At 62.6% G+C, this 14412-nt stretch overlaps 1 protein-coding gene across 2 annotated transcripts in view; it reads right to left on the bottom strand.

Moving 5' to 3' along the window:
* Positions 1 to 225: 225 nt before the first annotated feature.
* The window catches only part of PPP2R3B (protein phosphatase 2 regulatory subunit B''beta), a 45917-nt gene continuing 31730 nt past the window's right edge, over positions 226 to 14412 (bottom strand). For both annotated transcript variants that reach the window (XM_045538087.1, XM_045538088.1), the window contains exons 3-13: positions 11221 to 11324; positions 10862 to 10964; positions 9794 to 9868; positions 9456 to 9542; positions 9009 to 9165; positions 7003 to 7051; positions 6438 to 6527; positions 5482 to 5657; positions 4501 to 4619; positions 4321 to 4427; positions 226 to 519 (exon numbers count right to left, since the gene is read on the bottom strand). In XM_045538087.1, the coding sequence (XP_045394043.1) occupies positions 369 to 519; positions 4321 to 4427; positions 4501 to 4619; positions 5482 to 5657; positions 6438 to 6527; positions 7003 to 7051; positions 9009 to 9165; positions 9456 to 9542; positions 9794 to 9868; positions 10862 to 10964; positions 11221 to 11324 (1218 nt within the window). In that variant the 3' untranslated portion in view covers positions 226 to 368. The remainder of the gene's footprint in view (positions 520 to 4320; positions 4428 to 4500; positions 4620 to 5481; positions 5658 to 6437; positions 6528 to 7002; positions 7052 to 9008; positions 9166 to 9455; positions 9543 to 9793; positions 9869 to 10861; positions 10965 to 11220; positions 11325 to 14412) is intronic.

Raw genomic sequence — 14412 nt, 5'->3', positions numbered from 1 at the left:
GGGCGGCGCCTCGAGCCAGTGTGCAACAGGCACAACAGCACCGGCCCTGCCCCAGGGGCGCCGGTCCCCGGGGCTGCTCGGCCAGCACGACGGACGGGAGCGCACACTGCAGACGCCGGCCGGGCTGGGGGCCTCCACGCCGGAGCCTGCCCTGGCCCACGGGTGGCCCCCGAGTGTGTCCCGGCGCCGGCCCCAGAGACAGGCGGGAACAAACGTGGGACACGCTTCCGTGAATAAATAAAAATTTATCATTCCATACAAACGCACGTCATCTGCCACAAAAGACAGTTCAACAACTCAACAGTTTGTTTTTACACGGAAGCCACCGTGTCCGGCGGGCCATGTGGATGGACACTGGCCGGCGGGCGTCACAGTGGCGGCAGGTCCTCGTCGGTGCAGGCGAACTCGTACAGCTCCACGGCGCCCAGGGCCGAGGGCGCCTCGAAGAAGGGCCTCTGGGCCAGGGGGGTGCGCAGCGCGCTCAGCTTCTGCTCCACGGGGCTCAGCTCCGCCTCGTACCTGCAATGGCGGCCGTGAGGGCTCGGAGCACGCGCCCTGCCCCGGGGCCGCACGCCTGCCCCCCAGCACCGCCTGGGAGGGGACGGCGGCCCCGTGACAGGGAGGGCCATTTGCATAAAAAGTGGGCCTGCCCTCGGTCCGTTCAGGCACATTCCTCCAAGACCCTTCAAGACACACTCGCTGCACCCGAGGCCACCACCGAGACTGTCACCACAACACACAGCAGGGGAAGGACCGTGACACATGCTCCCCTTCGACATCTCAGCAGTGACAGCCAGTGCTGCCTGGTTTCTGCACAGCACATGGCACGGTCTCTTCTGGAACCCAGCACAGCCCAGACACGCAGAGCCCTGTCCTCCCCTGCGGAAACACTGCTGCTCCCGACCGGCGGTCACTGTCCCCAACGGGCCTGCACAGCCAGGGACCAGAGCGCGGCACCTGGGCGCACCTCGACTTAACACCAACAGCACGGGGGACGGATGTCGGGGGGGACACAGGATGTGGCCGGTGGCCACAGCTGCTCTGCAGGTTATGGCAGGAGAAGAGAGCATGGAAGGTTCTAGAGAGTGGGGACCCAGGGTCAGCTGCCTGGGCAGAGAACTGAGCAGGAGGGACAGTGACACACATGCACGTCGGGGACAGCCAGCCGAGGCCGTGGGGCAGGACGCGGATGGGCCTCCCGGCTCAGCAGGAAGGTGGTGTGGGGTGGGACAGGGCTGAGACGCCCCTCCACGGAGCCGGGGCCACCGTCTCCACGCGTACGGGGCCCGGGGAGTCCGAGCGCAGGGCCACAGAGAGGACACGCCATCCCACCTGTCACGGACACGCAGGGAGAACAGAGGCCCCGTCAATGCCCTGAGCGAACTTGAGGAGGATGAGAAGGAAGGTCGCAGCAGGGAGCAACAGAAAGGGACACACAGGACCAGGCACGGTGGGTCTGTGAGAGGGTCACTGCGCCTGACAACCCCACGCCACACGGTCACAGAAACAGAAATCGTTGATATTGGGGACATGGGAGGCGGTGTCACTGGACTCTGCCGACAGTAAAATCACAACCGGAGAATTCTGTGAACAGTACCAAAGTGCACGACCCGGGAGACTGGACCAGTCCTGAAAGGCGCAAGCCACCGACCGCCCACTGGAGCAGAGACAGAGAACTGCACCTTGTGTCTGTCACGGGATTGAGTGAAAAACTTCACAACACTACGGCTTCACGGGCAAATCCCACCAAACGGTTAAGTAAAATCCAAGAAAATGCCAACTGGCCTGCAGCTCTGGGGAGGGGCAGGGGGCTCTGGGGGACACAGGTCCGTGCCGTGTCGACTGGGGCAATGGCTTCGTGCACGCGCACGTGTGTCAAAGCTCCCCAGTGGTACACGTGACACGCGGTGCCCTGTACCTCACACGGCAATAACGTAGGCAAAACACGAAAGCACAGACCGCTGCTCTCAAAGCAGAGCCCGGGTCCCGCGGGTGTCGCTGCCGCATCCTCCCCCACTCGGGGAAGCAGCAGCACCAAGCCCTGCAGGGGACGCAGGCGGGACGCGGCCCCCTCTGCCAGCGGGACCCGCCACACACGGGGAGGGCAGGTGTCCTCACTGGGCAGCATCACTGGGGGACGCGAGGCCACTGCGACCGCGGCAGGTCCCTGGCTGGGACTTGCTGCACAGGGACTGCGGGAAGAGACCGTCCCAGCTGAGGCCGCTGACAAGCTTCAGCCTCACTACACAGTCCCGGCAAACGAGGATGGAAGGGACCTCCCCCAGCTGACAGGTGGGCGCCACGGGGAAGGTCGAGACGCGTCCCACCCAAGCCTGGGACCAAGCAAATGCCCCAGCCCCACCCCACTGCCACCCCCACCAGGCTGCAGGTTCTGGGCAGCCACAGGCAGGAGAAGTAAAGAAAACGCATACAGAGCGCTGAAAAGGGTCAAGCTGACCCATTCACGGACACCTGACTGTCTACGTGGAAAACCCCAAAGAGCCCGTGAAAAGCCGTTAGAACTAGTGCGTTTAAGCTGCTGGTGAACAGCGGGAGATGGGAATTTAGAAAGTACGTTTCACAACACCAAAGAATTATGAAATACAAACAACTCTCACAGAATCCACATAGAACCTGCCCCCAGAGCTGTGAGACGCTGATGGCAGGAGGCAGAGGAGACCTGAGTGGAAGGGGACAGGTCAGCGGACCAGCCGTGTGCTGTGACAAGACACCAACTGTCCCCACGTCAATCTCGTCTTCCATCAAAACCTCGGTCAAAGTGTCAGCAGAAGGTTTTGTAGAAATAAACAACCTTATTCTTAATTTACACATAAAGGCAAAGAGACCAGAATAGCCAACGCCATGTGGGGATGGAAAAAGTGTTGGCCGGGCCCAGTGGCTCACGCCTGTGATCCCAGCACTTTCGGAGGCCAGAAGTTCAAGATCAGCCTGGGCAACCTAGCAAGACCCTGCCTCTATTAAAATAGAAAAATTAGCTGGGCATGGTGGCACATGCCTGTAGTCCCCGCTGCTGGGGAGGCTGAGGCAGGAGGATGGCTGGAGCCCAGGAGGTGGAGGCTGCGGCAGGAGGATGGCTGGAGCCCAGGAGGTGGAGGCTGCAGTGAGCTGTGATGACGCCACGGCACTCCAGCCTGGCTGACAGAGAAAAACCCTGACTATAAAAATAATAAAAATTTTTGAAGGCCGGGCGCGGTGGCTCACGCCTGTAATCCTAGCCCTCTGGGAGGCCGAGGCGGGTGGATCGCTCGAGGTCAGGAGTTCGAGACCAGCCTGAGCGAGACCCCGTCTCTACTAAAAATAGAAATAAACTATCTGGACAACTAAAAATATATATAGAAAAAATTAGCCGGGCATGGTGGCGCATGCCTGTAGTCCCAGCTACTCGGGAGGCTGAGGCAGTAGGATCGCTTAAGCCCAGGAGTTTGAGGTTGCTGTGAGCTAGGCTGACGCCACGGCACTCACTCTAGCCCGGGCAACACAGTGACACTCTGTCTCAAAAAAAAAAAAAAAAAAAAAAAAATTTTTGAGAAGAGCATGGGCGAGCCCTCACCTCAGGACTGCAAATTAGGTCGCTGCCCCAGGGCTGACCTCGGAGTTGGTCGGGGAGAGACACGGACCAGGGGGACAGACGGGGCCCGTGTGGTCCCGACACCGATGCTCACCCCCACGGCGAGCGCTGTGCTGACGCCAACATGCACACAGCAGGCAGCGCAGGCGGAAGGGCCCAGACGCTTGCGAACAGCAGCGCGGCCGGAGGGTCCCGCTCCGCGACTTCAGTGCCCACGACACAGCCGCGGCCACGGCACCGCGTGTGGGCACGGACAGACCCGCACCGGCACGGCACCGTGTGTGGGCACGGACAGACCCGCACCGGCACGGCACCGTGTGTGGGCACGGACAGACCCACACCAACAGATCTGAGTGAAGTTCAGAAACGGCTGGTAACTCCAGGGCTTTGCCAAAATGGCCACGGGGACAACTGATATCCATGTGCACGAGAGCGAACGTGCTCCACACCCTCAGGAAAGTCTACTGCAAATGGATCACAGACCTCAGGTAAAATGTGAAAAGACAACACCTGCACGGGAAAACCTTTGTGGCTTTGGAATCAGCAATGGCTTCGTGGCCTTACCAGCAAAAGCACAGCCGTAAAAGCAATCAATGGGAGGTGGCACCTCACCAGGACCGAGAGCTCCTCCCTGACAGACGACGGTAAGAGAACAGGTCACAAATTGCGGAAAATGTCCCCGCCACCCTCCACGTCCCCACTGCCCCCCACGTCCCCGCAGGCTCGCTCACCCGTCGTCCCAGGGCTCCCCCGCGGCCTCCTCGGCCACCAGGATGTCGTACTCCTCCGCCGCGTACTTCTCCCAGTCCGAGAGCTCCGGGCCGTCGCTGTCACTCTCCTGGGGGACGCACGCGTGTCACGGGGCACAGGTGGCGTGGTGGCCGCGAGCCTGCCCGCCCCACCGCACTCACCCTGAGCAGGGAGACCTGCTCTTTCTGCTCGTGGTCCAGGTACTTCTCGATGTTGAAGAACGTGTCGAAGAAGACGTTGGCGAGTTTGCAGCGCTTCAGGTCGTGCAGCGTGATCTTCCCTGCGGGGCGGAGCGCGGCAGAGACACACGGCTGTCAGGGGCCCGCACTCAGCGTGGCGTGCGGTGATGACACCCGCGGCAGGATGCGGTACGGGGCTACGTGCTTCCACCGCGCCCGGCTTGTGTAAAGGGGACTCAAGGGGTTCCGAGCGTGCACTGAAGCGTGCAAGGCCTCAGGCACGCGGGGGCCCGTGCGCGGGACAGAGGAGGGCGCCGGCCACCAGGGGGCGCCCGTGGACCTGAAATGACAGACGCTGCCTGGTCCCCGCGAGGGAAGCTGTTGGAACAGTACAGACAGGGAGAAGCCACAGCTAGGGACAAGAGGTGGCCGGTGTGTCCCCATCTCTGAACGTTCCCAAAGTTGCCAACCCCCGGATTCAGACCTCGATTCCGAAACACAGAGCACAAAGCTAACTGAGGTGGCGGAGTTTAAGGAGGGTCCCCCCTGTCCCCGTAGGGACTCAGTGTAGGGAGAGTCTCCCCTGTCCCTGCAGGGACCGACTTTGGGGAGAATGTTGCCCCCGCCCCCGTCCCTCTGGCATCAGAGGGATTTGGGGAACACACGGGGCTGGGATCCCTGTGCTGTGTCAACACAAAATCCATGACGGTCCCTGAACGTCAGTGCCGACACCGCAAGTGCCCCCCCACCGTGAGGACACGCGTTCCCTGCCCTGGGCTCCCATCCCCAAGCGGCCCGGAGGTCACCCCGGGCGACACTGACGTCCTCGCGGGGGGTGGCCCTGAGCAAGAACACGATGCACGCTGGCGCTGCGTCCTCACCAGCCCCGTGGGGACGGCCCTTCCCGCAGGTCCCTCACACGGGTACGTCCCCTCCCCGCGCTGCCCCTGCCCCGGGTGCCACCTTCGCTGCGCGGCTTGACCAGGTCGAGCATCTGGCACAGGCAGTCCTGGAAGGGCAGGGCCTCGATGGCCATGCTGTCCAGCCGGCGGCACTGCTCCTCGTAGAAGTATTCCAGCTCGAACATGGACAGCGCCCCGTCCCCGTCCAGGTCCATGCAGCGGAACCAGTACTCGATGCTGCGGGCGCACGGCTGCTCAGCCCCAAGCCGGGACAGCCCTGCACCGCGGGGACCCGCCGGGGACAGCCCTGCCCACCCCCCTCCGCAGGAGAGCCGCGCAGAGTGCCACGCCCGCTGTCACGCACGCACAGCCGGATTGTAAGTGCCACGCCCCCTGTCACGCACGCGCAGCCGCACTGGGAGTGCCACGCCCCCTGTCACGCACGCGCAGCCGGACTGTAAGTGCCACGCCCCCTGTCACGCACGCACAGCCGGACTGTAAGTGCCACGCCCCCTGTCACGCACGCACAGCCACACTGGGAGTGCCACGCCCACTGTCACGCACGCACAGCCACACTGGGAGTGCCACGCCCCCTGTCACGCACGCACAGCCACACTGGGAGTGCCACGCCCACTGTCACGCACGCACAGCCGGACTGTAAGTGCCACGCCCACTGTCGCGCACGCACAGCCACACTGGGAGTGCCACGCCCACTGTCACGCACGCACAGCCACACTGGGAGTGCCACGCCCACTGTCGCGCACGCACAGCCGGACTGGTAGTGCCACGCTGTCACGCACGCACAGCCACGCAGAGTGCCACGCCCACTGGCACGCACGCACAGAGACACTGCCAGTGCCACGCCCACTGTCATACGCGCAGCTGCACTCGCATCGCCACGCCCACTGCCACGCACGCGCAGCCGCACTCGCATCGCCACGCCCACCATCGCAAACCCGCCGAGCGCCACGCCCACCGTCCCGTCCGCGGCTTCTGACCCTGCCGCCCAACACCCACCTGGTCGGGGTTTTTTTGTCTTCTTCCGAGATCAAGAACCAGACAAAGTCGGCGTAGCTTATTTTCCCTTCTTTCTGTACTTTTCTGCCTCTGGGTTTGCGGCCGGCATTGAGAGACAGAGACGCCCGTGAGCAGGGGGAAGGGTGCGGTCCCTGCCCAGGGCGCGGCCGGAGGAGCCTCGGGGGTCCCCGCCCTCCGCGGGAGGGGCCGTGGGGCTTCCAGATCCCGGTGGGGTCACAAGCGGTCACGGCCACCTGAAGGCCTCACACGCTCCCCAGAGTCGCTGTGACGCCCAGCGCCTGACACCTCCGCTGGGGCCTGTGCTGTCCCCGCACTGAGGACTCGCCTCGAGAGAGGGGTCCCCTGGGGACCTCCCACGACAGGCGTGTGTCCCATTATTTAGCACCTCAAGTGACAGCTCACGCATCCCTCCCTGGGGGCCTCGCGTGACAAAGCCATCCCCGTCCGAGCCCAGCGAGTTCACGGTGGCGGGAATGGGGAGGTCTGTCTGGGGCTCTCGCCCGGGTGCGCAGAGGACGGGACCCGAGTCGCCGGTCGTACGTACCGTGTCACCGCCCCCGAGAAGATCCTGTCGATCATCTTGGCAGAAATGGCTGCAAGGACACGTGCGCTTGTGAGCAGGGACACGCGGGCTCGTGAGCAGGGACGCGGGGGCCCCAGCCCACACGCGGCCTGAGAGCAGAGCCCGGGCGTCCGCGGCCGACGCGCTGAGAGGCCCAGGGCAGGCGGGTCCCGGACCCGCTGTCCCCGCAGGCGCCCCCCGCGTGCTCACGGCCTTTCCCGCTGCGGGGGCCGATCCCCAGGTCGGACCCGCAGTGGAAGCTGCCGGGGGCTGCCAGTCAGGTTTGCGAAGGGCAGAACGAACGCGTTCCCACGCCTCAGACACCCGCGTCTCAGCTGCCCACGTCCCGCACCCCAGCTGCGCTCTCGGGAACAAACGCGTTGCAACCGGAACGCGACTGAGACACGGTGCAAGGCACGGACGGTCTCGGGCAGCGCAGGCCCCGGCATTGCAGGAACACACAGACCGAGGAGCCTAAACCACAGGGCTGCCCCCCCCACATCCTGCAGGCTGGAACCCGAGCTCAAGGCGTCTCCTGAGGCCTCTCTCCTGGGCGTGTAGACGCCGTCTTCTCCCTGTGTCCTCACGGGTAGACCCTCTGTGCATGTCTGTGTCCTCGTCTCCTCTGCTTATAGGGACACCAGTCCTGTCGGATCAGGGCCCACCCTAGTGCCTCAGTTTACCTCAATCACCTCTTTAAAGACCCGTCTCCAACCACAGCCCCAGTCTGAGGTCCTGGGCTCCAACATGTGCATTTGGGGGACGCAGTTCCCCCGTGATAAACACTACACCCGTGAGATGGGGAGATGGAGACAGTCTCTGCCCCACCCCCAACGCCTCCTGCCTGGGTCAAGTCTCCCCTGATGAGAAATGACGGGGCGCTGCTATGGCCTGAACTGTGCCCCCAAACATACGTCCTGAGCTCTGGTACCCGGGAACGGGACCTTTTGTAGAAACGGGCTCTTGGCAGATGTAATTAGTGAAGGATCTCAAGATGAGACCCTCCTGTATCAGGGAGGGCCCTAAATCCGATGACAGGTGTCCCCCTAAGAGACAGCAGAGGAAACACAGACGCAGAGGAGAAGCCACGTGGAGATGGAGGCAGAGGCTGGAGTGACGCGGCCACAAGCCCAGGGACCCCTGGAGCCCCCAGGAGCTGGGAGAGGCAGGAAGGAGCCTCCCCTGGAGCCTGCGGAGGGAGCGCGGCCCCGAGACCCCTGCGTCTCACACTCCTGGGCTCCGGGCCTGGGGGAGGGTGAATTCCTGTTGTTTAAGCCCCCAGGTTTGTACTAGTTTGTTCCAGAAGGCCCTGTGGAACTAACAGCGGTGACTGAGACCGCCCTAGTCTAATGACATTTGGAAAGAAGACCATGTCCAAGGGAACAACCTCACACCGCAGAGCCTGCTCTGAGCCTTGCGCCCTCTGTCCTAATGTCACAGGGACGACCCCTCTGGGTTTCCCAGGATAGAAGAGGAAAGTATTCCGTCAAAGCAGCCTCCTCAGCAATCCAAGTGGATTGTTCCAGAAGCCTCTGGCTGTGCCCTGCCCTGTCCTGGCCACCAAGACTCTGGTCCCTGTGATGAGCAGGGCCACTGAGTAGGGCCACGTCAGCCCTACAGGCCACGTCAGCCCTACAGGCCACGCTATGACAAACAACCCCACACATCACTCCGACCGATGCGGCGAGTGGACACCACAGGAGCTCACAGGGACGTGAAGCTGGAGCTGGGGCAGAGGGGTTCGCAGGGACCGCGGCCCCGATTCTGCGGGGGCCCAGCTGTGTCCGTGGTGCACTCAGCCCCCATGGCTGAGCACCTCTCGCTGACCATAAGCTCTGGGGGGAGCAGACAGACAGCTCGCCCACACACACGCGGTGCCCACACGGACACGGGGCAGGGAGGGCAGGAGAAGGCTCGGGTCAAAGAACCCCGCAGAAGGCCAAAGGAGGATGCCCGCCCGTCCTGTGCGCCCCAGGCCACGTGCTCACCATGGTCGTTGTGTCGCGCCAGGTCCTGCGCGTCGATGAGCAGGTCGTGGTCCGTGTCCAGCTCCCAGAACTTGCAGTAGATGACGTAGAAGTGCTCGTAGGAGAAGTACTCAGTCAGCTGGTTGATGTCCGCCTCCTCCTCCAGGAGGGCCACGTTCTGCCGGGGCAACCCCAGCACGCGGGTGACGCACGGGCCTCCGCGCGGTGAGGCTCCGGCGCGGGCGTGGCTGTGCGGGGCGCAGGGCTCCGGGCTGCTCGCGGCGGCTCAGGGGGGGTCGGGAAGCCCCGGCTCCCACGTCGGGCAGCGTCCGGCACCCCAGGGGCCCCGCGTGGGCAGGTGCTGTCCCCGTGCCACCGCGCGCTCAGCCTGCGGGGCGTGGGGGGACGCGCCCGGGGTCTCGCCAGGAGGGAGGCTGCCCGTCCACCTGCCCGGCCCGCCCCGCCCACCTGCAGGAAGCTGCTCCTCCTGAGCTCCGCGCAGGTGATCCTCCCCGACCAGGACCTGTTGACCGTGTAGAAGATCCTCTGGATGACCTGCGGGAGGCATCTATCAGCCTGGGGCGGGGCGGGCCGGGTGCAGGGGGCCACACTGCGGGACCCCACCTGACTGAGGTCGCCTCCATCACGGGAAAGGGAGCTGGGGGAGCCAGGGCGCAGGGCGGGGTCGGAGGGCAGCGAGGAGGGGCGGGGTCGGAGGGCAGCGAGGAGGGGCGGAGTCAGGAGGGCGCAGGGCAGGGTCGGAGGGCGGCGAGGCGTCCCCAGGGGCAGGAGGGCGGGACACTCACGGTGGTGATGTAGCGCGAGTGGAACTCGGACGCCTCCTTGAGGAAGGACAGGCCGGGGTGCGTGTTGACCACGTCCTGCGGGCGGAGGGAGGCACAGAGCTCTAGCGCACACCCTGCCCCCAGGCCGCCCCACGGCCACCCCGGGAGGACGGGCTGCTTCTGCCGGACACCCTGTCACAGCGACCCGTGTAAGCCACGCGGCGAGGTCCTCACACCACAGCCGGGCTGCCGTCCCTGCCGCCACCTCACCCCTCGCTCAGCACAGCTTAACCTGAAAGCTAACCAGCCCCGGAGCCACACTGAAGTCCGAGGGAAGTCACAGAGCCACGGTCACCCAACCGCGGTGTCACCTCTGCTTGAACTGTTGTCATTTAAGTTGCTCAGTATGTCCCTAAGGAACAAGTGGCATCATACACCTCCTAGTCCCCTCTGTCATCGTCCCCAGAAAGAAAATGCCACACTGAACTGATTCCCAGGGAATCAGAGTGGCACACGGGAAACACCACCTGCAACAGGTGGCCCATTTCATGTAGAAAGCCCAAGGCCAAAGAACACTATCGCCTCTGCCTCCGAGGCGCCACATCTAAAGGCACTGACAACGTCTGCAACGCCGGCCCCTGGCAATCACAGGGGATGGTCTCGGAGCAGGCTCCGTGGGAAACAGCACCCAAGGGAAGGAGCCAGGATGTGGGCCTGCGTGTCCTGTAGACCCAACCCTCACCTGGGAGGAGAAGGAGGGTGTGTGGTGTAGACACAGCCCTGACCTGGGAGGAGGAGGAGGAAGCTGTGTGGTGTAGACAGCTCTCACCTGGGAGGAGGAAGGTGTGTGGTGTAGACCCAGTTTCTCAAGTGTGAGGAGTACGAAGGTGTGTGGTGTAGACACAGCCCTGACCTGGGAGGGGAAGGAAGGTGTGTGTTGTAGACCCAGCCCTCACCTGGAGGAGGAGGAAGGTGTGCGGTGTGGACGCAGGAAGGTGTGTGGTGTGGACCCAGCCTCACCTGGGAGGAGTAGGCAGGTGTGTGTGCTGTAGACACAGGAAGCTGTTTGCGGTGTGGACGCAGCCTCACCTGCAGGAAGGGGACGAAGTCCTCCTGCACCAGGTAGTTGCAGCCGGGGTTCATGAGCAGATGCACGAACTTGGCGGCGTCGTCGTGGCAGCTGTGCAGGACTCTGCAACGACACTGAGGACGTGGTGCCGGTCCCGCACACGGCTGCGCACGGCCCCTGCGCGGGTTCAGGGCGCGAGGGTGGGGCCTCGACGGGCGGGGGGCGGTGAGGGAGGACGGTTCCGCCGGGGCCGGGCTTGCACCATCAGCTTCGTGTCTCGCTGTCGCGGCCGCACATGCAATGCCCAGGGCAGGCGGCCCTTGTTGCTAGGAGGACCCGGGGACCCCTCCGCGCCCACCCCTGCTCCGCCCGGACTTACTTTCTCCACATGGCGACGAACTTGTGGACGGACACGGAGCCCGTGCGCTCCCCGCCGGCGCCGCAGAACAGGGGTGCCTTCCAGTAGAGGGGGCAGCCGCAGGCCTGCGCAGGGGCGGGGGACGGCGTGAGCGGGGCCCGACACCCCGCCGCTCCCCCTGCAAACCGCGGGCTCCGACGCGACCCCGCGACCTCAACCTTTGCCGGGGAAGACGCGCCGCGGCTCTGGCCTTCCCGCACCGCGGGGGCCGCGCGAGCGCGTGTGAACCCGCAGCCTCTGCCCTGTTCCCGCACGCGGCGCGCCGCTCAGTCCGGCCCCGGCGGGAGCTCGGCAGGCGCAGCGCGGGTCCGTCCCCGAGCGCAGAGACCAGTAGCAGCCGCGGTCCCCGCGTGTGTAGAAAGGGCGCAGCTGCCGGTCACCGGTTCTCCAAGGAGTACGCGACCACGGGAGCAGAAACTATGCTGAACGTGACAGTGACGAAAACGTCACACGTCAGAATGCCTGGGACGGGGCTGGGGTGGGGACCACGGCAGGTCCGCAGCCTTGCAGGCCTGCGCTACACGAGGAGGTAACAGCAAAGGGCAGAGATGAAGGAAAAAGAAAGTGAATGTTCAACAGAGAAAATCCACAAAACCAAAACTTGATGATTTGAAATCTAAAAAAATTTGACATTTAGCAAAACTTCAAGAACAAACAAAAGGAAACACAAATTGCCACCATCAGTTGCTACCCCACAGCCTGCAAACCACACCCAGTGGACACTCGTGTGTAACTTTGCCAACAAACTGCACAAGTTTGGTGAAGGAGACTAATTGCCTGACGAACACTCCCAACCAAAACCGCTCACACAGAAAACCTGAGCAGACCGGGCGCGGTGGCTCAGGCCTGTCATCCCAGCACTCTGGGAGGCCGAGGCAGAAGGACCTCCTCAAGGTCAGGAGTTCGAGACCAGCCTGAGCAAGAGCGAGACCCCCGTCTCTACTAAAAATAGAAAGAAATTATATGGACACCTAAAATATATATATAGAAAAATTAGCCAGGCATGGTGGCGCGTGCCTGTAGTCCCAGCTACTCGGGAGGCTGAGGCAGGAAAATCACTTAAGCCCTGGAGTGTGAGGTTGCTGTGAGCCAGGCTGACGCCAGGGCACTCACTCTAGCCCGGGCCACAGAGTGAGACTCTGTCCCAAAGAAAAAAAGAAAATGCGAGCAGTCCTGTGTGTCTTCAAGGAAGCCACACTTAAAAACTTTCCCACCAGGAAATCCCAGACCCAGGAGCCCTCGCCAGTGAATCCCAGCGAGTGTGCGAGGGAGAGGCCACACGCGCTGCCAGAGAGAACAGGAATATAGGCCACTTCCCAGTCTCGGTAGGAGGCCTGCGTGTCCCCGACACCCAACCGCCAAGACACAGGAAATGGCAGGACAGTCACTGCACAGCCCGACACGGAGTGCACATGGCATGTTCACGGCAGCAGGGTTTAGAAACTCAACATGATAATAATACTGCCAATAACAAACAGACCAGGAACCAGGACAGAAGGTAACACCCTTATTCTAATAAAGGCTGTCACAGTCTGAATGTTTGTGTTCCTGCCAAGTCCCTATGCTGAAACCTAACTCCCAAGGGGATGGTGTTACCAGGTGGGGCCTCTGGGAGGGGATGAGGCCCTGAGGGTGGAGCCTCATGGATGGGACCAGTGTCCTTATAAAAGGGACCCCAGAGAGCTCCCTTGCCCCTTCCACCATGTGAGGACACAGTGAGAAGGCGCCATCTCTGAACCAGGAAGTGAGTCCCCACCAGACACAGCCTCTGCCACGCCGGGATCTTGGACTTCCAGCTTCAGGGAAGAGAACAGACACGGGACGGGAAGGAAAGGGCCCACTGTCCCCTGGGAGGTGACAGGACCGTGCGCTAGACTCTCAGGGAAGAGAACAGACACGGGACGGGAAGGAAAGGGCCCACTGTCCCCTGGGAGGTGACAGGACCGTGCGCTAGACTCTCAGGGAAGAGAACAGACACGGGACGGGAAGGAAAGGGCCCACTGTCCCCTGGGAGGTGACAGGACCGTGCGCTAGACTCTCAGGGAGGAGAACAGACACGGGACGGGAAGGAAAGGGCCCACTGTCCCCTGGGAGGTGACAGGACCATGTGCTAGACTCTCAGGGAAGAGAACAGACATGGGACGAGAAGGAAAGGGCCCACTGTCCCCTGGGAGGTGACAGGACCGTGCACTAGACTCTCAGGGAGGAGAACAGACACGGGACGGGAAGGAAAGGGCCCACTGTCCCCTGGGAGGTGACAGGACCATGCACTAGACCCTCAGCCCTCACGCTCTGCTGGGGGGATGTGGCCATGTGTGGCCACTGTGGGAACAGGCTGCAGGTGCCCCAGCAGGTACACACAGAGTCACCATGTGGCCTGGCAACTGCACTCCCAGGGCTGTGTGTAGACCGCATGTATACACGTGTGCACACACGCATGTGCCCTGAAAAGAACTGAAAACCGAGACTGCAACAAATACTTGTACAAATTTTCACAGCCGTACGAATCACACAGCCAAGAGGTGGGAACGATCTGTGTCCATCAATGAGTGACACACGGACAGGATGTGGTACACACACACACATATACACATGCGTTGTCACCATGCAGCTGTGACAAGGAACGACGTCCTGACACGTCACGACCCGGGTGGGCCTTGACAAGAAGATGCTGTGTGGAAGAAAGTACACACAGGAGGTCACGCGTTGTGCACGGAAACTCCAGAGCAGCCAGTCCCGGGAGGCAGAAAGCAGGTCTGTGGGTGCCAGGTGGGGAGGGGACAGGAGTGGCTGCTGTATGGGACAAGGCCTCCTTTTGGGTGGCGAGAATGTTCTGGATTAAACAGTGACGATGCTCATGCAACACCATAAATGCCTCTGAATTGTGCGTTTCAAACGGTTAAAATGGTGCATTTTGTCACGTGAATTGTACCACGGTAAAAACACGCCTGCCACAGGATTCTGTTCATGTGAAACTCTAAGAACGTCAAGCCAGTCTGCAGAGACCGAAAGGGGAGCCCTGGCCGCCTGTGGTGGGGGCGGGGAGGTATCAGGAAGGGACAGAGTAAAGTTTCAAGGATGTTGAAGTTTAAGGGATGCCGGAAACATCTACTGTCCAGACTGTGCTGATGGTTTCGTGGGTGTTCACGGACG

The sequence above is a fragment of the Lemur catta genome, chromosome X (assembly GCF_020740605.2).
Source record: "Lemur catta isolate mLemCat1 chromosome X, mLemCat1.pri, whole genome shotgun sequence".
Classification (NCBI taxonomy): Eukaryota; Metazoa; Chordata; class Mammalia; order Primates; family Lemuridae; genus Lemur; species Lemur catta.
This window is presented reverse-complemented; position numbering and strand designations above follow the sequence as displayed.